This window comes from Notamacropus eugenii, chromosome 1, assembly GCF_028372415.1.
Source record: "Notamacropus eugenii isolate mMacEug1 chromosome 1, mMacEug1.pri_v2, whole genome shotgun sequence".
Classification (NCBI taxonomy): Eukaryota; Metazoa; Chordata; class Mammalia; order Diprotodontia; family Macropodidae; genus Notamacropus; species Notamacropus eugenii.
In genome coordinates, this window is record NC_092872.1 from 105599162 (window position 1) to 105623193 (window position 24032).

Genomic DNA, 24032 nt, shown 5'->3' on the forward strand with positions numbered 1-24032 from the left:
AGTGTGTATATATATATATAATACATATATATGTGTATGTATGTATACACACATATACATATACAGAGAGAGAGAGAGAGACAGAAAGGAGGGTCAAAGAAGGGATAGAACCTTTGATTAACTGATAATAAAAAGAAAGTCAAGTTATTTTGTTTCTGTTTCTTCACAAAGAAAATAATTTTTATACTACAAATGACAGAATAAAAATGACTGACAGAGGATTGATACCCTAAGTCATGAAAGAGCAAAGGAACACCTAATTCCTTTTAATGAATTTAAGTCATCTACCCCAGATAAACTCCATCCTTAGATTCTGAAATAAATGGCAAATGTGATTGCTGAATCAATGTCTACGATATTTAAAAGATCACTGAAAATGGGAGAGGTAGCATCAGACTGAACAAGGACAAATGTCATCCTAATTTACGAAAAAGGGAAGAAAATAGTCTACAAGCTATGGGTAATGAACTTTGATTTCTGGGAAAATCCTGCAATGGATCATCCAAGAGATGGTTGAAGAACATTTAGAAAGAAGCAGTAATTACAAAAGGCCAGCATAGTTTCATTGAGAATAGGTCATGCCAGACATCTTCATTTCCCTTTTCTTCAGAGAATTACTGAACTAGTAAAATGGGAAAATACTGAGAAAATAGTTTACCTACATTTCATTAAGCTTTTGATCAGGTGAGACAATAAACATTTATTAAACACCTACTATATGCCAGGAACTGTGCTAAGTTCTGGGGATACAAATACAGAAAAAAGAAAGAAACTGCCCTCAAGAAACTTACATTTTAATGGGGGAATGAACTTATATTTTATTAGAACTCTATAAATATGAAATAGTGAGCTTATATTCTAATAATCAAATGAAATTGGATTTATATTTTCCTCCTTTAGCTCATAATTGTGCCAGAAAGTGTCTGTGGGCAAAAGAAAAGAAAAATATGGTAATCTCAAGATTTTTTATTTCCTAAGAGCTTCACAATGGAGTATAAAAAGTACGTTGCTGAAACATGCCTTAGTAGTTAATCATATTTTTTTCTTTTTAATCTGTGAGAAAAGGAGATTTGCATGAGAGAGAGCAAACAAATTGAGGAGATGTGGGATAAAGAGAATGAAGAAGTAAAATAAGACCTAAAGAAAGAATGACTAGAGAGGATGGAAGAAAGTGCATGTGGGGGGTGGGGGAAGGTTCCTGTCACTGCTCCTTGGTAACTTTCATCTGACACTTGCAGTGCATGAAAAAAGGACATTTCTCCTTCAAATATTGTGTCCCTAGAATTCATGGTTTTTCTCTCTCCCATTTTTTTTTATAGGGGAAAACTTTTTATTGTAGGTGCAGTGAGACAGCTGGACGCAGTTTAGATGATTCCAATTTTGTTGGCAACATCCAAAGCATCATAGTCTGGAGCAAGAAGGACATAAGCTTTCTTCTCTCCATCAGGCCAGATCAGTGTGTTGACCTTGGCCACATCGATGTCATACAGCTTCTTTACTGCCTGCTTGATCTGATGCTTGTTGGCCTTGACATCCACGATGAAAACTAGGATGTTGTTGTCCTCAATCTTCTTCATAGCAGACTCAGTGGTCAAGGGAAACTTAATGATGGCATAATGATCAAGCTTGTTTCTCCGAGGGGCACTTTTCCGAGGGTATTTGGGCTGCCTTCTTAGTCTTAGTGTCTTGGGTCGCCGGAAGGTGGGGGATGTTCGGATCTTCTTCTTTTTGTGGCTATGGACTCCCTTCAACACCGCTTTCTTGGCCTTCAAGGCCTTGGACTTGGCTTCTGTCTTGGGGGGGACAACAGCTTCCTTCTTCGCCTTCGGCGCCATCTTGGGGGAAAGGCTTTCTCTCTCATTTTTGTCTAGGAGTACCCCTCACCCAATATATGCTCTCCAACACATTCAAAGTCTATTCCAATTTATGACTATTTTTTACTTATAGTATCAGGGTATCACTAGAAAAGAATGAAAAAACAAGGGGGAAAGTCTGACTTTTTTGATTATGCTGCTGCTCTCATGACTTGTGAGGCAAGATTTGATCTGTATACAGAACCACTCATGATCGTGAGTATGAAAACAAGGTACCACAGATAAGCTGTCATTGATATATTGGATAAATATTTTGTTTTTAAACACTTTTGCTGTGTAAACATCCTAGTTTACAAATCAAGATGGAAGGATAATCCACAAAATATGCCATCACAATAGATAGAGTCCTGAACTTGCCATCAGGAAGACTTGAGTTAAAATCTTGCTCAGGCACCTCCTAGCTGTGTGATATTGGGGAAGTTCCTTAACCTCTATTACTCTTATTTTCCTCGTCTTTAAAATGAGGGAGGATACCTTGATCTCTAGGGTCTCTTCCAGATGTCAATCTATGATCCTTTGATTCTAAAAAACCAGAGAAAGACCCCTTATGAAGTACATAGATGCTCAATGGGCATTTTTTTTCCTTTTAGACTGTCTTATCAGTCTAAGATAGATAGATTCCCTATCTTATCAAGGCTTGAAGTCCAATAACCACTCATGTATTCCAGTCCCACCACTGATATTTATGAGAACTTTAACCTGATCTGAGTCTGATGATTTCCCACTTTGGGGGGCTCACCATATTGGTGCTGGATTTACCTCCACTCAGAACTCCAGAACTCAAGTGATTCATCAGTCTTGGCCCACCGTCTAGTGCTCTACTAAAGTGGGTTCTTTGGAGGGGTATGGTGGAGTGGCAAGTTGTGAACCTATGATTTAATCAGTGTGGTGTAGGAAGTCCTTCTGCAAAAATAGATGGGCAATTTGCCTCTAACAGGCTTCAAGAGCTGTCTGAGGTGCTGAAAGGTTAAATGACCTGGCTATGGTCACACAGCCAGAATAAATCAGAACCCAAACTTTAATCCAAGTCTTCTTGACTCCATTTCTGTATACACCATGTCACAAAGGAGAACTCTACAAACAAGCATTGCAAATGATTTTTTTTAAAAAATGAATGGATTGCAATCTATCTCTGTGGAAGGGGTACCCGTACTGATAATATCCGTCAAAGCACTTTATATAAAGTAACTTAAGAGTCCTCTCTGTAGTGTCTATTTATATATATATGTGTGTGTGTGTGTGTGTCTGTGTGTGTGTGTGTGTGTATAAAACACATGCACACAGCTTAAAAAAAAGCTTTTTGAATTCTGATAAAATAGTTGTATTTTGCATAGCAGAAAAATGACACTCAAAACACTCCTAAATATTATTTACATAGCAGGACAGTTGCCTTGGTCATTTTCTTAAACTCTTTGCATCAATGCTTATGCTTGAAGGCCATACCTGACAGTACCTTACTCCAGTCAGTACCTACTAATCTGATGGTCTTAATCATAGTCTCCATGCGTAACAGGTATCAGATAAGGAAAGTATATCCTTCCAAGTGTACTGTGCACTAAATATGGGCCTATCTGATTTTTAAAAAATACATTTCCATTAGGCCTCAGAACTCAAGAGCTAGGCCTGATGATAGGGGACAAAGATTTTAAATTTTCCACAAAATCCTAAGTCCACATAACAAGGAGATGGGGAGAAGGAAATGGAAACAGAGTCCTTGGGACAGAGGCATAGCAAGGGGTCTCAGGTGATGGACCTAACAAGTAATTGAGCCAAGGATTATTTAATGAGTAGGTTGCAAAACAAGTTATGAAGAGGTGACCTAGGATGCAGAAACTGCTAGAATCTGCCAGTACAATAGTCTGTGGAGAATTAATAAGGGCCAGCATTTTCACATCCCTTTATGTTTTGCAAAACATTTTACATACATTATCTCATTTGATTCTCCCAATCTCCTGCTGAAGAAGGTGCTGTTAACATTTCCATTTTACAGATGAGAAAAGTGAAGTTAAAATGTTGTCACTTTTCCAGGTTTGCACAAATAGAGGATATCTGAGATGGAACTTGAATCAGTCTTTCTGGCTCCAAGTCCAATATTCTAGCCCCTAGTCTACACTTCCTCACTTATGGGCTGTCACCAATAATGAGTGACTTTCATGAATGCCATTCATGGTACAAATGGATCACAATGGGCTAGCTTGTCCACCCTGAAGGATCCTGCCTAGCCAACCCCTATTCTGATCCCTTCTCCCAACAAATGCACTCTGCCTGGGATCTTCTCCTTTCCTGCCTCCTCCCCCACCCCAACCACCAACCTCAGGTTATTTTATCTTTCTTTTTTCAAGAACAAGTCTAGCAAACTCTCAGTCTCTAAAAATCCACAACATTAATCAGCACCTCAAATAAGAGATAGGAGAATCTACTGAAAGAGAGGAAACTTGTTTGTTTACCTCAGATAGTGTTTCTCATTTTTTCCCCTCCTAGGAGGAGAACCCTTTGCTTTAAGGCAGAGTTCCTTAATTTTTTTTTTGTCATTGACTCCTTTGACAGTCAGTCTGGTGAACCTATGGACTACTTCTCAGGATCATGTTTTTTTACATTATTGAAGGAAATACTGTTGTCCTTTGTCCTTTGTTCTCAAAGAGGGTTAATGACATCATGAGGGTGGTGTCTTGACTTTTGAGTGAACTGGATTTAAGTGAGGCAGAGTTTCACAAGGTCTTCAGCCTTACTCTCTCCTCTAGTTATCAAAGTCCAGTGGCAAGAAAAAAGATTGCTAAATTAGTATTAGAGGTTAGTAAAAGTAATTTTTTTCCAATTCAAGAAATCTCAAAATCCCTGCTTTAAACAAAACTCTGGAGAAACATGGTATAAAAATTTTTAGGATGGTTATTTAAATGTCTACTATCCATGATCCTAAATAATTTTGAACAGTCTTTTTTTAAATTTTCAGTTTCAAATTATTTCCCTACTTCCACCCCCTCCCTTACCCATGAGGAGGCAAGAAATACAACATCTATTATACATGTGAAGTCATGCAAAATATATTTCTACATTATATGAAGGGAATTATGATTTTATAATAATTTGTATGACATGTGTCATGAATATACTAATGGATTAGATTTTTCATAATTGCCTTTTCTAGCTTGTGAGTCATAACTTGAAACTATCAATCAAACTGAAGGCTCAAAATCACTGCCTGTGTACCTGAAGTTAAGTGAATCAAAGACCATAGCACCTATTCTCATCACAGAACTCTGGTTCTGTGACCACCAAGTAATTATCCCCTAGAACTCAAACAATATTGTTCCCACAGGATTGTTGTATTGTCTTCTATTTGTGTATTTGTCAGGGAAAATTGCTCGAGCTTGGGAAAACATCGTTTGCAATCCACCTTTCTCCTTCCCTTCTGACTTGTGATTTATGTATATAATTTCTGTCTTCACTTCAGCAAGGTGGAATTCTGATCAGGAAAATTCCCAATTTGCAAATCTGTTCATCATAATGAAACTAATTAATTAAATGACTACCTCATTACTGGCACTTTGTCTCTGGCTTGCTGCTTCATCATTCTCAGGTGAGAGACTGGCTCCACCTAACACTAGACATCTCGCAAAATAAAAATCGAGTAAAATGAAGTGAAAAAATATGCTTCAATCTGCACACAGAGTTCACTAGTTCTTTCTCTTGAGGTGGTAGTATTTTTCAGAAGTTTAAGGCTGACTTTTTAGGTCAATTTTTATCCTAAATACAACAATATTTTAAATAATTTAATGAGGTTTTTTTGCTAGAAAAATGTTTAATCATTGGAAATTATTGGAATGCTCTCACCTTGTAAATTGTTTTGTAATAATTCTTATTTCTTTTTATAATTACATAAAACAATATCTTGAGGAAATTATTTCCCTAACAATAGGGAGTTTTGTTGTAAAATTTTCTTTGTTTGTTTATAAATGCCTATGTAATTTTCCCAAGACTCTAGGACTAACTAAAAATGTGGTAACATAAAACATTCTTCGACTTGAAGTTATTAGAACTAACACAAATTGAAGATGGTTATTGTCATATTTCTATCTCTCCTGAATTGGAAAGTTGGCATTCGTAGTAGTATCATGGATGTTTATGTCACCGCCACAGGCTAGGTTCTTAACATTTCTGCTTAAACTTCACAATAAAACTGAGTAATTCATAATAAACATGGATACAAAAATAATATAGTGGGGGAAAACACTGAAAATATAAATGAATACTAATTATTTAACAATTTACATATTCTGTCAAGATGGATCAACAAATTATTATGCGTTATGAAACATTGATCCTAGATCAAATACAAAACTGAGGGAGGATGACTACAAGGGGACTGCTAAATGATCAGTTGAGCCTCAGTCAATCAAACATCAAATGTCTCTGCACATAGACTTAATAAATGCTTGTTAAATGAGTGAATGAATATCAGTGCAATAACTATTTAGCTACTCTGTATTACAATTATAAGGACCGGTCAATCAATCAATCAGTCAGCCCCACTTAAAGTCATCAACAAAATACTCTAGCTCTGAAACCTAAACCAGGTGATAACTTCGTTGTTGACTCAGTCACCTAAGAATATTAAAAACTAGGTATGAAGTGAATTGGAAAGCTTTTGGATAAAATGATGTGATGCTGCACAGGATATGTTATTAGTATTGGCTCAGGAAATTCATTCATGCTGTGTATATCCTCTATAAAACAGTAATCCACTTTAGAACCCAGGTGTTTGAGTGTCTGGCATCATAGAGGAAAGAGTAGTTCTAGCAAAGTTCCAAACTAGGAATTTCTTGGAAATAGGGAATGAGGGGGAGGAGAAAGAGCCTTTATCTCCTCCCTCTGCTTCTTGACCAGAACTTGTAAATTTAAGAGTCGAAGGCTTCGGATATTTCATTAGTTTCCTCGTAGAGTTCCTGAAATAACAATGATTGATAACAATGTCTGCATCAGAAGCTGAGGACAAATTATATCCATTGATATTCCCACAGGACTCTACAAGGAACCCAGCAGAAAGCTACATCATGCCTAAGGGCAGCTTCATGATGTCAAGGAAAGGAAAGAAAAGGTCCTTCAATAAAAGCATTCCCAGAAACTGTGAGTTACACCACCCTCTTATTACATTTGTTCAGATCTTGAGCCTGGACTTGTGTACTTATAGGTCAGTGTGCCCCTAGTTTTGGAATGGTATTTGTACCAACTGTTGTTAGTATATCCCTTTAATAAATACCCATTTCTAAAGGCTAATAAAGTCTGACTGGAAATTTTGTATCAACTAATTACCACTGGGAAGAAGCACACCAATTGGTTCTTGTGATTTATTAAAAAGCCATCACCACCTCTAGCTCCTCAAGATTCCTGATAAGCATGAGAAGGAAAATATCAGCTGACCTCTGGGGCCCAGCCTGTCAGTGCAATGAAGGGTTGAGAGGGTGGCTCCAGAGCTTGTGCCCAACCACAGAGTCACATTGCAGAGCTATTCTGGCATCTGGGACAAGCGCAACAAAATGTGCCCAAGAGAAGATGTGCAAAAGGTGCCCTCAGATCACAATCATAAGACAAGTTCATCGGAGGCAGTAGTACAAGGCCTAGTTAGGGGAGAGAACTCAGAAAACCAACACAACACATATAGTTCAGAAATACTGGGACACCGTGAGGCTGCTGCTGGAGAGGTTGATGCCAGGGGTCACCACTTTAGGTTGAGAAGGGCTTTGCCCCAACACACAGACAATGTTGGAGTGAGGGGAAGGTGGACAAGCTTCATGGAATTATACATGTGTCGACCTATGGACACCATACTCCCAACCCTCCTACTAGGGGTTCCGTATAGGCAGGTCAAGGTTCTGTTAGGAAAAGAAAATGTTTAGTTTATAGCTTAAAGCATAAGGTTCTAGTTAAATGATAATTATAATGACAAATAAAAACCTGTAACAAAGGCTGCATCTGAGCAGGTTACAACACATGAAGTCATGAAATATATCTTAGGCAAGAACATGGAGATAGGAAGAGGGAAAACTGGTAAGTATTTTTTAGGAAGATAGATTTTCTTCAAAAGTTTATTTATAGGACTATTCATTATTAAGCATTATCACTAACCAAGGTTTTGAGTTTCCTGTTATTTCGGATGTGATTTTTAGTGATGTGCCTGGAATTCTATCTTATTTTAAGATAATAGATTCAGGGCAAATTTCTTCCTATCCCTTAGCACTCAGTAATCTTAGGAGAGAAGAAAACAACCACTTCTGTTAACTCTATGTATCCATTAGGGATTTGGTTTTCCTTTAAAGTTTTCATGTTCTTTGTGAAAAGCAAATAAAAAATATTATATGAACCTCTTTCTTCCTCCCCTGTGTATTTTCATTCCCATGAATTCTAATGTACAGATTTAAATGAAAAGGAAAATTTCTTGGGTTTCTTCAAAAACTCCAAGAAAAGAGACGTCATAGTGTAAGTTCATGATGCTGAACCTGTAGCTAGAACCTATGTTCAAATACTGCCTCTGACAGACCCCTAATTAGCTGGGTAGCCATAGGCGAGTCATTTAATTTTTCTGAGATTCAGGCAACTCTCTATGACATTAAATGATGGATGGGTTGCCACCAGGTCTTCACTAACGATATTTTGACTAAGAAGCTCACGGAAAAATTGTACCTTTGGGGGACTGAGCTCCTTGTTATCACTAATGAATAAAACTTTTTTGCATTGCCTTGTATTTTTCAGGGCTACAAAAATATGTCTAAAACAGTCTTCCCTTTGGCACGTCACTATTTTGACTTTTTGTCCCCCCTGAATTACTCAATAAATAAAATGAAGAGGCAGGATTGTGTGATGAGAACTGAGTTCATATGCTAGTGCTAAGGATACTTGGGAATCATGTGACCTTGAGCAAGTCATCTAGCCACTTTGAACTTCCTCCTCTGCAGAATAGGGACAACAGTACTTGCATTACATATCTTTCAGGCTTTTTGGGAGTATTTGTAAGTTTTAAAGTCCTATATAAACGTGAGCTACTATATTTATGCAAAATAAGGCATTGGCTTTAAAATAGATGGCAAGACAAACACATTTTGTTTTCCTTTGCTGGAAGGAATTCAGTAAGTGCCTTGGCAAGATTGGCAGGGGTACTAATGCTAAGAAGGAAAATTAGGCCCCCTTCTCAGTTTCCTGTTACCCACTTTCATCAGATCCTCTCAGTTTGGTAACTACAACCATGATTTACTCCAGCTTACTTAGATCAGTAGTGATTTCCCCCTTGTGAAATTATCCATCTGATATGTGTGGGAGAGAACACAAAGGAAGTATAAGGTAGGATAATCAAATTATATCACCCACCGATGTCAGACTCTGAGTAAGGTGACAAGAGACAAATTCCACATGTCACAAAATGCAACTATCTTCAGCTCTCACCTGGAGAATAATTATAGGGCTTAGTTGGCACCGAGCTTCGTTCTTTTCCTGATTTCTCTGTTCATAAATTATAAGTGGGGAGTGCTTCTACAAAGCTAATATAGTTAGCTGTTAAGTGCTAAGTCATGTCTTCTCCTGGAGCAAAAGAGCCATCAAGCTGTAGTGATTAAGGAAAAACAGCACAGACTTTTAAAAATGCAAATTAAAATTTGTCTTTATTCTGGAGAGAGAATAAGTAATGCTATCCCTACAAAATGTTCAGAATGGTATTTTCCTAACTGATTCATGCATTTAAAAGGGACTGGTTTTCTTTAGCCATGAATATCTTAGAAACAAAACAAAAAAATATACATGTGTTAAGTAACCAAGGAGTCTCACAGCAGGTTATTATTTACTAAGGCTTATTTTATGCTCAAGTCTGGGAGGAAGCCAAAGGAAAATAACAGATCAGCAGCTTTTGATTACCTGATGCTTTCCCTTTTATAACAGCTACAGAGAATATTATCTAGGCATTGCATTACTAGGCTGTAAATTCCTTCAGAACAAGGGTTATATCTTTTTTCATCCTAGTAACCTCAGTGTCTAGCAGAGTTCTTCTTTGCATTTTGCAAGTGCATAGAGAATAATTTGTTGAACTGAGCTGAATATGTCGTTATCTGGTTGAATCAAAGGTCATTTGATATGGGAATGGTCTTTGGTGAACTCTGTTCAAGTAGACAGGTAGATAGTTCAAGATTTATAGAATGACACAGAAAGATAGAATAACATTACAACTATCTAATTTTTTTAATTTATTTATTTAACTTTTAACATTCATTTTCACAAAATTTTGGGTTACAAATTTTCTCCCCTTTTATCCCCTCCCCGCCCCAAACACCAAGCATTCTAATTGCCCCTGTGACCAATCTGCTCTCTCTTCTATCATCCCTCTCTGCCCTTGTCTCCATCTTCTCTTTTGTCCTGTAGGGCCAGATAGCTTTCTATACCCCTTTACCTGTATTTCTTATTTCCTAGTGGTAAGAACATTACAGTTGATCTTAACACTTGGAGTTCCAACTTCTTTACCTCCCTCCCTCTCCACCCCTTCCCTTTGGAAGGCAAGCAATTCAACATAGGCCAAATCCGTGTAGTTTTGCAAATGACTTCCATAATAGTTGTGTTGTATAGGACTAACTATATTTCCCTCCATCCTATCCTGTCCCTCATTACTTCTATTCTCTTTTGATCCTATCCCTCCCCATGAGTGTCGACCTCGAATTGCGTTCTCCTCCCCATGCCCTCCCTTCTATCATCCCCCCCACCCTGCTTGTCCCCTTGTCCCCCACTTTCCTGTATTGTGAGATAGGTTTTCCTACCAAAACGAGTGTGCATTTTATTCTTTCTTTTAGTGGAATGTGATGAGAGTAGACTTCATGTTTTTCTCTCACCTCCCCTCTTTATCCCTCCACTAATGAGTCTTTTGCTTGCCTCTTTTATGAGAGATAATTTGCCCCATTCAATTTCTCCCTTTCTCCTCCCAATATATTTCTCTCTCACTGCTTGATTTCATTTTTTTTTTAAGATATGATCCCATCCTCTTCAATTCACTCTGTGCACTCTGTCTCTATATATGTGTGCGCGTGTGCATGTGTGTGTGTGTAATCCCACCCAGTACCCAGATACTGAAAAGTTTCAAGAGTTACAAATATTGTCTTTCCATGTAGGAATGTAAACAGTTCAACTTTAGTAAGTTCCTTATGACTTCTCTTTGCTGTTCACCTTTTCATGGTTCTCTTCATTCTTGTGTTTGAAAGTCAAATTTTCTTTTCAGCTCTGGTCTTTTCATCAAGAATGCTTGAAAATCCTCTATTTCATTGAAAGACCAAATTTTCCCCTGAAGTATTATACTCAGTTTTGCTGGGTAGGTGATTCTTGGTTTTAGTCCTAGTTCCTTTGACTTCTGGAATATCCTATTCCATGCCCTTCGATCCCTTAATGTAGAGGCTGCTAGATCTTGTGTTATCCTGATTGTATTTCCACAATACTTGAATTGTTTCTTTCTAGCTGCTTGCTATATTTTCTCCTTGACCTGGGAACTCTGGAATTTGGCCACAATGTTCCTAGGAGTTTCTCTTTTTGGATCTCTTTCAGGAGGTGTTCTGTGGATTCCTTGAATATTTATTTTGCCCTCTGGTTCTAGAATCTCAGGGCAGTTTTCCTTGATAATTTCATGAAAGATGATGTCTAGGCTCTTGTTTTGATCATGGCTTTCAGGTAGTCCCAAAATTTTTAAATTGTCTCTCCTGAATCTATTTTCCAGGTCAGTTGTTTTTCCAATGAGATATTTCACATTATCTTCCATTTTTCCATGCTTTTGGTTTTGTATTGTGATATCATGCTTTCTCACAAAGTCCTTAGCCTCCATCTGTGCCATTCTAGTTTTGAAAGAACTATTTTCTTCAGTGAGATTTTGAATCTCCTTTTCCATTTGGCTAATTCTGCTTTTGAAAGCATTCTTCTCCTCATTGGCTTTTTGAACCTCTTTTGCCAATTGAGTTAGGCTAGTTTTCAAGGTGTTAATTTCTTCAACATTTTTTTGGTTCTCCTTTAGCAGGGAGCTGATCTGCTTTTCATGCTTTTCTTTCATCTCTCTCATTTCTCTTCCCAGTTTTTCCTCCACCTCTCTAACTTGATTTTCAAAATTCTTTTTGAGCTCTTCCATGGCCTGAGCCCATTGGGTGGGCTGGGACACAGAAGCCTTGATTTCTGTGTTTTTTCCTGATGGTAAGCATTGTTCTTCCTCATCAGAAAGGAAGGGAGGAAATGTCTGTTCTCCAAGAAAGAAGCCTTCAATAGTCTTATTTCTTTTCCCTTTTCTGGGCATTTTCCCAGCCAGTGACTTGACCTCTGAATATTATCCTCACACCCACCTTACCTCTTGATCCTCCCAGCCAGCGTTTGGGGACTGAGATTCAAATGCTGCTTCCAGCCTTAGGGCTTTTGGCGGGGGCAGGGCTGCTATTCAGTGTGAGAATTAAGTTCAGGTGGTCAGGTTGGGGCAGGGCCGTCTCTCAGGCTCAGTTCCCTCAGGGGGTTTATGCACAGACCTTCCACAATGGATTCAGGCTCCCGCCCGCTTGGGGAGCCCCTGTCTGCAGCCACCTCTCAGCTTCTACCTCCCGGGGGGGCCCGAATCATGGGGGCACCCCACTTCTCTCTCGACCCGCCAAAGAGACTCTCTCACCGACCCCCATCACCTGTGGGCGGAGGGACCCACGCGGCCGCTGGAGATCCCGTCCCCGAAGCCCGCTCGGATCTTTTCCTCTCGGTGCCGTGGCCGCGGCAGGGCTGCACTCAGCTCCCAGTCCCGGCGCCCAGTCCGCAGCGTGAAGGACCCCCCGCAAGAGGTTTGCAGGTCTCTCCGGAACAGAAATCTCCCTCGCTTCAATATTCCGTGGCCTCTGGGTGCAGAATTCGCTGTGAGTTACTCCCCTGTAGCCGTTCTATGGGTTGTGGGTTCGGAGCTATGTGTATGTGCGTCTTTCTTCTCCGCCATCTTGGCTCTGCCTCTCACAACTATCTAATTTTTGAGTTAGATTCATCATCAACCATCTTGGATATTTTTGAGATTATCTAGCTAATCTCCACATTTTTCAAACTTTTGCTCCAACATCCAAAAATCAAATAAGAGATCAAGTGAGGTTTTGTCAAAAATGCTTTTTAAAAAAGGAAGATCTTTTTTAAAAAGCCTTTTCTATAAATATGTTCTTCCAGCCATGAACAGCAATACCAGAGGTTCCCAAACTTATTTGACCACTACCTCCTTTTCAAAAAAAAATTACTCAGCACCCCCCAGGAAATCTACTTTCTTTAACTCTTCAATGATTTTTTGAAATTTGTATCATTTCACAAATATATGTATTTTAATACATGTATGCATATTAAATTTAATATTTATTGTAAGTTTGTGGGGTTTTTCCAGCATTGAAATTTTGATGATGCAATATTGTGTCATGTAACCATGTAAACAAGTCATTACAAAAACATATTCCTGCCATGAATGCTGGACTTCTGGACAGTTCTCAATGCTCACCTGCCAACACTTGCTTGTTAAGACCTGTTGGCAGACTTGACCACTGATTGGTTATAACTTGCATTTTGTGTGTTTGTTTGGAAAATAATGTAATCACCATGACTTTAACTCTGTTACACAACAGTTGAGACATGTACAAATGGTTTTCAAAGTTTTCTTCTTTTCTTTCCTTATGCTTCCACTGTCACCTTATTTTGATTCAATGCCTCCCCTATTGCACCGAAGGCCATTATCACTCCCTAGATCATTTCAGCACCCCCAGGGAGTGGTATCACCCACTTTGGAAACCTATGTACAAAGAGTATAAACAGGCCTCAAAACTTTATTACTTTCTGATGTTTTCTAGTTGGATAATATGTTATAAATATGATGTAAGTATAGGACATAAAATGTTATAATTGTTTAAAGTACAAAAAATGCATGATAGTTATTACCTTTGATGCAAGCCTATCTGAGAAAAGAGAGGACCAGATGATCTTGTAAGGATACAACTGTTCCTGACCTAGGTCATAAATTTGTGACTGCCAAATCTCTTGATTTTCCTATGCTCATTACATGAGGCAGCTTACAGCAAATCTTATCACTTACAATTTTCCTAGGATCTTTCATATCACAAGGAAACACAAACACAGAAAGCCATTCTAGGACAACAAATGCCATAGCCTACTCCATCATCAAAAAGAGCACCTCAATTCTCTTTCTTTTTAAAAGTTATAGTCAGCTCTGAAACCATAATCTGCACATTTGGAGTAGTACTACTGCTAATTCCCTCTCTGGCAAAAACCATCTGCAACTACCAAATGACTAGCTCTGCAGGGGTAGACAGTGACATTTTCCTCCCGAACAATCAACCTCCATTGACAAGATTCAGAACAGGACAGGAGGGGAGCAGAGATACTAACCAGGAACTTCACTTATAAATAACATCTTCCCTACCCCTTTTCCCTCAGCCCTGATGACTACACTGTTTTCTTGGCCTCCAGTTTTGGACAGTTTGCTTAGTTTTCACTGTTTCAGAGATCTGAATACACTTATAAAATCAATTGTTGTTGTCTTATTAGTATATAATGTAATTTAAACCAATTTAGGAATTAAAGCATTCCTAGAGTCCCTGACTCCCCCCCATCAAAAAAGCCAGTCTATAAAATACTAGCCTCTGTTTTGATCTGTTTTCTATAGAAGAGGAATTGCTATTTCCTTAATCTCTTAGTGACAACTGCTGCCTTCTTGCCCCCAGAGCTCAACTAACCTGACTTCCTTCTTGTAATAATACATATCTGGGAAAAACAAACAAAAAAAACACATTCTTGTAATTTACTATTTTTAAAAATAGTTGCAGCTAAACAATTGTTTTCATCCAGTCTCCTATTATCTTTGATAAGACACATGAGAAAGTATTTCATTTTCCTTCGGCCATCTTCCTTGGTTTCCACATAAAATATAAGTTCAAGAGAAATGCTAAATCTCCAGTGAGAATGCTACCTTGCATAGTGGAAAGAGGAGTCAATTTGAAGACCAAGGACTTAGGTTCATTGTTTTGGTTCTTGAAGTCTGGTAGCATGGAAACTTGATTGTTTCCATTGGGAAAGATCAAGGCAGCAGCACCAGGAGTTTCCCATGTGGAGGGACTTCAAAAAAATTAGAGGGCAAAGCCAGTCACAAAATGTCAGGCATAAAAGTATGGATGTGCCCACAGACAAAAGGAGTACATCAAATCTGAGGTAATTCTGTGTGCAAGCTGATTTACTATTAATTGAGGTGGCACTGAATCTTAGCACCTATATCCTAGACTTTTTCACTTTGGCAACCCTCTTTTAGATTTAGATTGGATATTAAAAAATATTCCTAATACTTAGAGCTATGCAACAGTTGAATGAGTCATCAAAGAGGCCATGACTTCAAGGAGAGACTGGATTATTGTTTGATAGTAGTGTTGGAAAGGACCTTCTGAATAAGGTCCAGGTGGTGCCAGGTGGGCTCTGAATCTGCCTCTTGAATTCCTGTGATCCTGTGATCATTGTGATTTCCTGACTTCCTCTAAGTATCAGCTCCAATCTCACCTTCTGCAAGAAGCCTTGACTGATTGTCCCTTAATTCTAGTATCTTCTTTTTATTGATTACCTCCAATTTATCCTCCATATATCTTGCTTGCATGTTGTTTCCTCCATTTGATTGTAAGCTCCTTGAGGACAGTTCCTGTCCTCTTTTGTCTTTCTTTGTAGCCTCAGTGCTTAGCACAGTGCCTGGCACAAAGTAGGTACCTAATAAATGCTCGTTGGCTTGACCCTATTGCCGATTTTTACTCTGCTTCCATTTCAGAGTCTGCCCCCCATCACCAGCCTTTATCTGTCTACAACTCATCTACTTATTCTTGACTATGTCTTGTTTGCTCATGGTTCTAAACTCCTGTTGTACAAAAATATTTCAGGTGCATTTCCCTGAGTCTCCTCCCTGCTCCTCCCAAATGGGTGCAGTTGGAGTAACCTTATTAGTTCTGTGACCTCAAGCAAGTCATCATCTCTTTGACTGAGCCTTAGTTTACTCTTTTTAAAATAGGAATAATAATTGCACCACCTGTCTCACATTGCTCCATGTTGTGTGTTGCCTGGTCTGCTTCCCCAAACCCCAGAACTTTCCTCAAAAAAGAAGCCAGGAGGAGGTCAGATTCAGTGCTGTGGTGAGAAGGAATTGAGCCAATTGCCAGCCCATGGAAATCACTGTGTAAACTATTAAGAGCTATATGACCTGTTTTGTTTCATGTCACTCCCCTTCACACACTTTCCATTTGAACTACATGGGCCAGATAGTTCCTTCTTCTATATTTTGGTCTTCCTCTATGGTTTTACTTATTCTAATTTATCTCATAGAATCCCTAGCTACCTTGAAAGTACAACTCAGTAGCTGCTTACTGTATTAAGTCTTTCCTGACACCTGTCAAGATTGAAATTAAGGTGACCTGAGGCACAAAGTTCCAAGCATATTCAATTTATTGGTAAGGTTTGCAGTTATGAATAAAATGGTTCTCTTGGTTCTTCCGTTAACCAAAAGACCACAAGTTAGGGCTTACTAGCCTTCATATAGTTTTGGGAAGCATAAGAGAACACAGAACAAGAAGCAATACAAATGGAAAACAACATAATTAGATACAAGGTCCAAAGTATTTTAGATGATGGAGAACAATATGATTGGATGGAAGTCTGGAATGCAGGGCTAGGAACAACCCTTCCTTTCATCTTGTCTCCAGGTAAAACTCATTGGTGGTGTCCACCTGCATGGCGAGTTAGTGGCACAACAATAATAACCAGACTTTCTCGAAGGACAGCCAGTGTTGCAGAGATAACAGGCTTTCTGGTGCCCACCTGCATCTTGAAGGACTTGCTAGTGATATAATAGGTCTCTCTTAATTGTGTAAGGGCAGTAAGATGTATAGAGATAATATATTTCTTTTAATGAAGGTGATTTATGGGACAACTGAATTTTAAACTAACTCAGAGAGGGAAAACTGAACTTCTAGATCCATAAGCTTTTGAACTTAACTCAAAGACAAAGAAGCATGGCTCAGGCAGTTATGGAATAAAATCAGTTATAGGATGGAATCAAATATAGGATGCTAAATCAATATTTTTTTTGTCTCACTCTTCTCATCCCAATTGTTAATGCCCTTTCTCCCTCTGTAAATAATTTTGTATTTTCCTTTCTCTTTATCTGCATACATCCTATATCCCATCCGACTTCCAGGAGAAGGTAAGCTCTTTGAGAACAGAAATTATTATTATTTTTAATCCCCAGAATTTGCTATGATGTCTCACATGCTTAATATCTGTTGAAATGAGTTGAAAGAGGTGTGTATCAGCTCTTATCATAATAATCAAACATACTTTCCAAACTGAAGTTGTACCACATGTATACTTAATTATCAGAACCATCCAACTCAGATAAAATATTACTCTTTAGCATTGCTATGTAAATTCAGCAAAGCTGCTTGACTCTTTTCTTGCTCAGAATGGTGAAAACAAAGCACGCCATACCAACATTTCCACATTTGTAAGCATGCTAATTAATGATACATTACTTTTTCTCATTAAAAGTTTGCAATGCATAATAGATTTTTCATGCACATGTGGTTTATAAGAAATGTTTTCCTCCACAATTGTGGAAAACATTTTTCTTATCATTTTGAAGGTCTCTGTCACATGCCAAATGGAAAATTTTTTCTTTTCTGCCAAGAACAAAACACAAAGACATTATCTACCACAGGGTGACTTTTATCTGCTTTGGCTTTAGTTCAGGACACCATCTTGGTAAACAGGAATCAAAATGTCAGGTTTACAAAATACGAACATACATTTATAAATACATACATACATCCAGTACTTAAACCATAACCTGTACCTATGATTGTGTTCACTTGTGAACCCTTTATACCCAGAGCTATGGAAATACAGTTAAAGCTGGGTTTTCTCACTTGACTGCCCAAACAGATTGTACCAAATGTGTGTTAAAACCAGGAGCATGTATTCAGGGGTGGGGAGGAGAGAGTGTACAACAGTACAGTAATTGTGTTCGAATCCCATTTACTATTGCAATTGCATTCATAATAACATTTGTCAGGCACCAAGAAAGCCCTTGGCCCTGTATGTTATACAGCACAAAGCCCCATCCTTTAAGAGCATGCAATCTGAGTACTGATAGGCACAGCTGGCTTTAAGCCATGGAGCTTTCCAGAACCCAGCTAGGGTAGCAAAAAGGCCAGTTCTTCCATTGAACATGCCGATGGTGAATCATTCCCTTGGCTCTTGCAAAACCTATTCTTATCGGTACAGATGTAGATGAGAAAGGGAGGCAAGACATTTCACTGGGGCCTTGTAGCATTATGTCTTTCCCAGGAGAGTTTTAGGTTTCCCTCCAGATGGCATTTCCTAGACTGCTCCAGACAATTTCATAAATAACTGACAAAAAGAGAACTTTAATCTGGAAGAATAAGAAATCACAAGTCAGGAGACAGACTTCAGGCCCTATGAATGATTGTAGAGTGAATCAATGAATGATTGAATGAATAAATGAAAGAATGAATGAATTTATTAGTTACTTACTATATTCCAGACACTGTGCTAAGCACTAGGGATACAAGTACAAAAGGGAAGAAAGCCCCTGACTTCAGGGAGTTTACATAGTAATGGGTCAAGGGTTCTTAACCTTTTTATGTATGTCTTAGCCTCTTTTTGGAAATGTGGTGAAGTATATGGACTCCTCAGAATAATGGTATTAAATGTAGAAAACAAACAATATAGGATTAAAAGGAAACCAATTCTATTGAAATTCAGTTATGAATTTTGATTTTTAGGAACAAGTTCCCAGACCCCAGATTAAGAACCCCTGTAAGGGAAGACAACATAAAGGGTGGTCAGGGAGAGGTGTTTTGGTCTAGGAAGTCACAGGAATGTTGAGCAGGTTCTATAGGGCAACTGAATGGGACATCCTCTCCAGGAATTATAGTGTGGATTTTTTTTATTGTTTCCAGAGCTAGAGGTAAAGGGGACTGGGCATGCAGAGGGGTATGCTTGCTGATGAAATACATGGTCGGTCTCATTTGGATCAGATATGAAGAAGTCTCATCCATCAAAAGTCAGAGAAGGAGAAGGAGGAGGAAAAGGATGACTAGAACACCAGATAGGAGGTAGAGGCTGGGGCAGAAGGTGAAGGAAGTCTGGAGTTATACATGAAAGCCAATAAATGGCCCAACTTCAAGGAAGCCATTAAGAAGTATGGTCTGAGTTCATGGAAGCCCAGAGTTGGAAAGGCCTGAGAGATCATATAGTCCAACTGATATCTGAAACAGAACCTTCTATTTCAATGGAATTCCCTTCTACAATATCTCTGACAAGTGAGCATTCAGCCTCTGCTGGAGACCATTAGTGAGAGGGAACCCACTACTTTGGGGTACTTCTAAGTGCTAGGAAGTTTTCCTGAACATCGAGTATCAATCTACTTTCCATGGAGTTCTCAAATATCAAATAATTAGAGAGAACCTGTTATTAGTTAGTATTGTTATAGATATTTTTGAAAATTTTAAAATTCATTTTAAACTTAAATTCAAAAAGAAAAAAAGCATTTCCATGTGCATAGCACAATATAAAAAGAGGATTGAATATGAAACCATGAATCTCCATTTCACATTTACTTTTTTTGGAAAAATTATATAATATAATAATTATATAAATATAACTAAAATATATATAATATATAAACTACATAATAAATGCTATACATTGTTTTCAAAACTGCTTTTCTGTGCTTCCTTCTGCATCTTGTTCTCTGTTGTACACTGTTTTTTCTCCTTCCCTGCCCTCCTCCCAAACTAGAGAAGGCTACCATTCAATACAGATATGTATATGTATGTATATAAGCACACACACACACACACACACACACACACACACACACACACACACATATATATATATACATATATATATATATATACATATATATATATATATGCAAACCATACTATACGTACTTTTATTTTTCCGTTCTTTCTCTGGAGGTGGATAGCACTTTTCTTCATAGGTCGTTTGGAATGGATTTGAGTATTTACAATAATCAAAATAATTTAGTCATTAACAGTTTCTCTTTGATCAATACTGCTGTTTACATTATTCTCTTGACTCCATTCATTTCACTCTTAATTATTTCATGCAAGCTGTTTGCTATAATTTTAATTATTGGTCTGAAAAACATTTAGGGCATTTAAAAGTTACTCTTGACCCACTCCAATCATACAGTGCATCCCAAAATTAAATACAAATATTTTGGACTTGCACAAATCATTGTTTGCTTCCTTTAACAGATGGCCAAGAACTGATTTTAATCAGTCTATCAAAGTGGAAAAATTGACTTCATACATGTTCAACATTCTCTACTTCCCTTGACTTCAGCAGTAGAGTTGTGGTCACTATAGAGCTTGTAAATGATCAATGTACGTTCTAGTCAAATATTAGGACTTTGTCTCCTTTAGTTATCCTGACTGTTTCCAGTTCTCAAATTATATTCCTTCTGTCTTCAAACATTGCCACTAGCTTGGTGTAGTCTTTTATCTCCTTGTGCCTAGAGATTTGTAATAGTCTGGTGGTGAATCTATCTGTCTCAAGTGTCTCCTCACTCCAACCTATCCTCCCCTCAGTAGTCAAATTGCTCTTCCTTAAAAACAAGTCTGACCACTTGTATGATTCAGTAAACTCCAGTGGCTCCCTATCTTTTCTAGAATCAAACATAAAATCTTGTTTGACATTCAAAGCTCTTTATAACCTTCTCCACACACTCCTCTCTGACCTTTCTAGTCTTCTTACACCTAACACTTTTCCACATGTTCTGTAATTCAGTGACAATGTCCTCCTGATGGGGTACAGTCTCAGGGAGCCAGCTTGAACTCTCCTTCCCACTTGATCTGGTGTTCACCTGAGACCATAAGCGTTTCATTATCACTTTGTCCAATTGCCCCCAGCTATTTCCCCCCCTTGATCCTATCAAAATATAGATGCCCAAATCTGTTACCCTTAAACTGGCCTAGACCTCCATTATTCCCAACAAGATCTTCCTTAAACCCTCCTCTAGTTACCCCAGACTATTTGGCCATGCCTAGATCTCTCCCTCAGTCTTTCTGTATATAAGCTCTATCCTATCTCCATGAAGGTACTAGATTGAATCTAGCCACTTGTCAATACAAGAGTCACAAATGCTTAGACTCCTTAAGAGTCTCCCCAATATGGCAGATCTTAAATATATTTTGTTTTTCTTTGGCTGAAAGAAGGCTTGTGTTGAATTCATTCGGGCAGGACTCAACATGTAGGTATTTTGGGGTCCCAAGCACCCCTAAGCCTCAACACTCCTTGCTCTTCCTCAAACTAGACCCTCTATATCCCATCCTCCCCGACTCCAAGTATCTTTCTTGCCTATCTCCCATACTTGGAAAGCTCTCCCTCCTCACCTCTGCCTCCTGGCTTCCTTCATGTCCCAGCTAAAGTCTCACCTTCTCTGAGTAGTCTTTCCCAATTCCTCTTAATCACTAAAGCCTTCCCTCTGCTGATTATCTCCAATTTATCCTATCTATATCTTGCTTATACATAATTGCTTGCATATTATCTTCCCCATTAGACAATCAGCTCTCAGCAAACAGGGATTGTTTATTTTTGTTTTCATATCTTCCAAGCTTAGCACAGTACTTGCTACCTAGTAGGCATTAATAAACATTTAGTAACTCACTAACTGGCATAGTATGAAGAGTCAAACTCAAGTCTTGACTGAGTCCAGTGCTACCCCATCTAATAGTTGCCTTATTAGGGCAGTTAGGAGGAGAAAGGGAGTAGTAAAAAATTTGCTCCAAATCCAGTTCATTTTGTTCTCTTCCCATTTATTGATTAAGACCTTTGCCAAACACAGGGGTTCTTAATTTGGGGTACACAGATCCCCAGTGGGTCCATGAAAGTCATAGATTTCAGGGAATCTAAACCTCGGTGGAAAAAAAAAACATTATTTTCACTAACTTCTAACTGAAATTTAACATTTCCTTCTATTATGATTTTTTAAAATCACTATTCTGAAAAGGGGCCTATAGGTACCTTATACACACACTACAGTTTCAGATTACTTGTTTGCCTAGAAATAATCGGGTACAGGGTAGACAATGCTGCATGTGAAAGTATGAGCAAAAACATTTCTTGTAGGTTTTAATGACCATTGACTGAATGGATTAGTTTAGGGAGCGGGGAAGGGAGCTGCTGAGAGCAGTAAAACATTCCTGAAAGGTAGTTCAGTCAAATATTGATTCAAGTAGATGCATATTAATCATCAAGACTCTCTGCCAAGAACCATATGCAATGTTTTATTCCATCTGAATAATTTTTCTTGCATCATACAGACTTATTTTGAATGATGAAACAGAATAATCTAAATGTTAAAAGAGACAAATGTTTTTCTCTAAACTCCACTTTCTACAACTGATTCTTTAAAAAAAAAAAAAAAGCAACTTCCAGGATAAGATTTTTTCCCCCCTTATTTCCCCCCCATTTTTCTGTTTTATAGTCCACTTACAGATGAGACCAGATGTAGATGCTGGCCTGTTACCAGGATCTTGCTATTAAATTGTAATCTAGGGATCCTTTGGGAAATGAGTAGTGTCTAAGTAGAACATGTCATCAGTCCATAGCAGACTCATCTTTGCTGCTAAGGTAGCCTAAACTCAGGGGATTCAGTCCTGTTTTCTGTTTTGTTTTCTTCCTATTCAAGTTGAAAACTTTCATGAGACATATGAGTGGTAGAGCATTGGCTCTAGAATCTGAGGACTTGGTTTGAATTCCACTTCTGAAATTTAGTATTTGTGTGACCTTGGATAAAACACTTGACCTCCTGGGATGTCAGTTTCTTCATTAGTACAAAGAGAGGGTTGGACTAGACCAACGTTTCTTAACCTTGGTAATCTGGTAAAGTCCATATGTGGACCTCTTTTCAGGTTTTTAAATACAGAAAGTAAACTATAAGATTATAAAGGAAATCAACTATATTGAAGTAAATTTCTCAAAATATTCTCTGAAAACAAGTTCACAGACTCCAGGTTAAGAACCTCTGGACTTGAACCCTTATCCTCTGAGGTTCCTTCCAGTATAAAATCTATGATTCTATAATCCTATGTCATTCAAGTCCTATTCCTATGCCTCATCATGATGCGATTATTCTGGGTTATCTATGTATCTTGCCATGCAAGCAGAGGACTGGCTCTAGCGGGTCCTTTCTAGATGGAAAGTCATCAAGTACTCCTCTAACAATAGGCTCTATGTCTGCTATCCAAGGACCAACCTAGTCACATGCAAGATGCGATGATGAATTTTTCCCACCATAGCAACTGCCAAAGATAGTCTTCTAGAGCATTTAGGATATTTACCACTCATTTAAAGTAATATATGACTTCATAGGAATAAGTATTCCTTTTTCTACCATACATATGCCTTTGAGAATGGCTGTGACCAAAAGTATTGATCCACCTGTGGTCATCTTTCTTGGGGATCAACGTTTCTGCTTTTATCTAGACCAGTTTTTGAACAGAGCCATATTTCAAGCCTCTGCCACCTGGTTCAACCTGTTAGTGCTTGTATTCCATCGACATAGCCTTGGAGAACCCACAGTCACTTTTATGCACAATAAAGCATTGGAGTAGATCTTTACTGGAGGCATATTATGAAGGGCAGGGAATAAATCAGAGAATTCTAATCTTTATATTCATGTTTTCCCCAAATTTCTTAAATGAATTGTCTGTTTCAGGGTAGTGTGGAGCCCCCTAGTGGCTTACTTGGTTCTAAAATGTTATTTAAGCAATCATCTGAAAGAAATGTCAAGGCAGAATGAGGAATGAATGAATGAGAAGACAGAATTGCCTGCCCTAGGGGACCTCATCTTTTAGATTTTGGAACTATTGCTGACTGTCCCATGCCCAATGCAACACTCTATGATTTTTTAAAGGAAAAAAAATTCCATAGTTCATTTTTCCCAATATCACTTAGATCTCTCTTCTTACCTCTGTTCCTTCTGTCACTGCCCTGGTAGAGAAGGATCTTATTATCAGCTTCCTGCATACTGTGATAGCCTTCCTTCAGGCCCCC

General features: G+C 38.3%; 1 protein-coding gene across 1 annotated transcript; it reads right to left on the reverse strand.

The window, feature by feature from the left end:
• Positions 1 to 1324: 1324 nt before the first annotated feature.
• Positions 1325 to 1865, reverse strand: LOC140523596 (large ribosomal subunit protein uL23-like). The gene has a single exon (XM_072638404.1). The coding sequence runs from the start codon at positions 1833 to 1835 to the stop codon at positions 1365 to 1367; it is 471 nt and encodes a 156-aa protein (XP_072494505.1). The 5' UTR covers positions 1836 to 1865; the 3' UTR covers positions 1325 to 1364.
• Positions 1866 to 24032: the final 22167 nt, after the last annotated feature.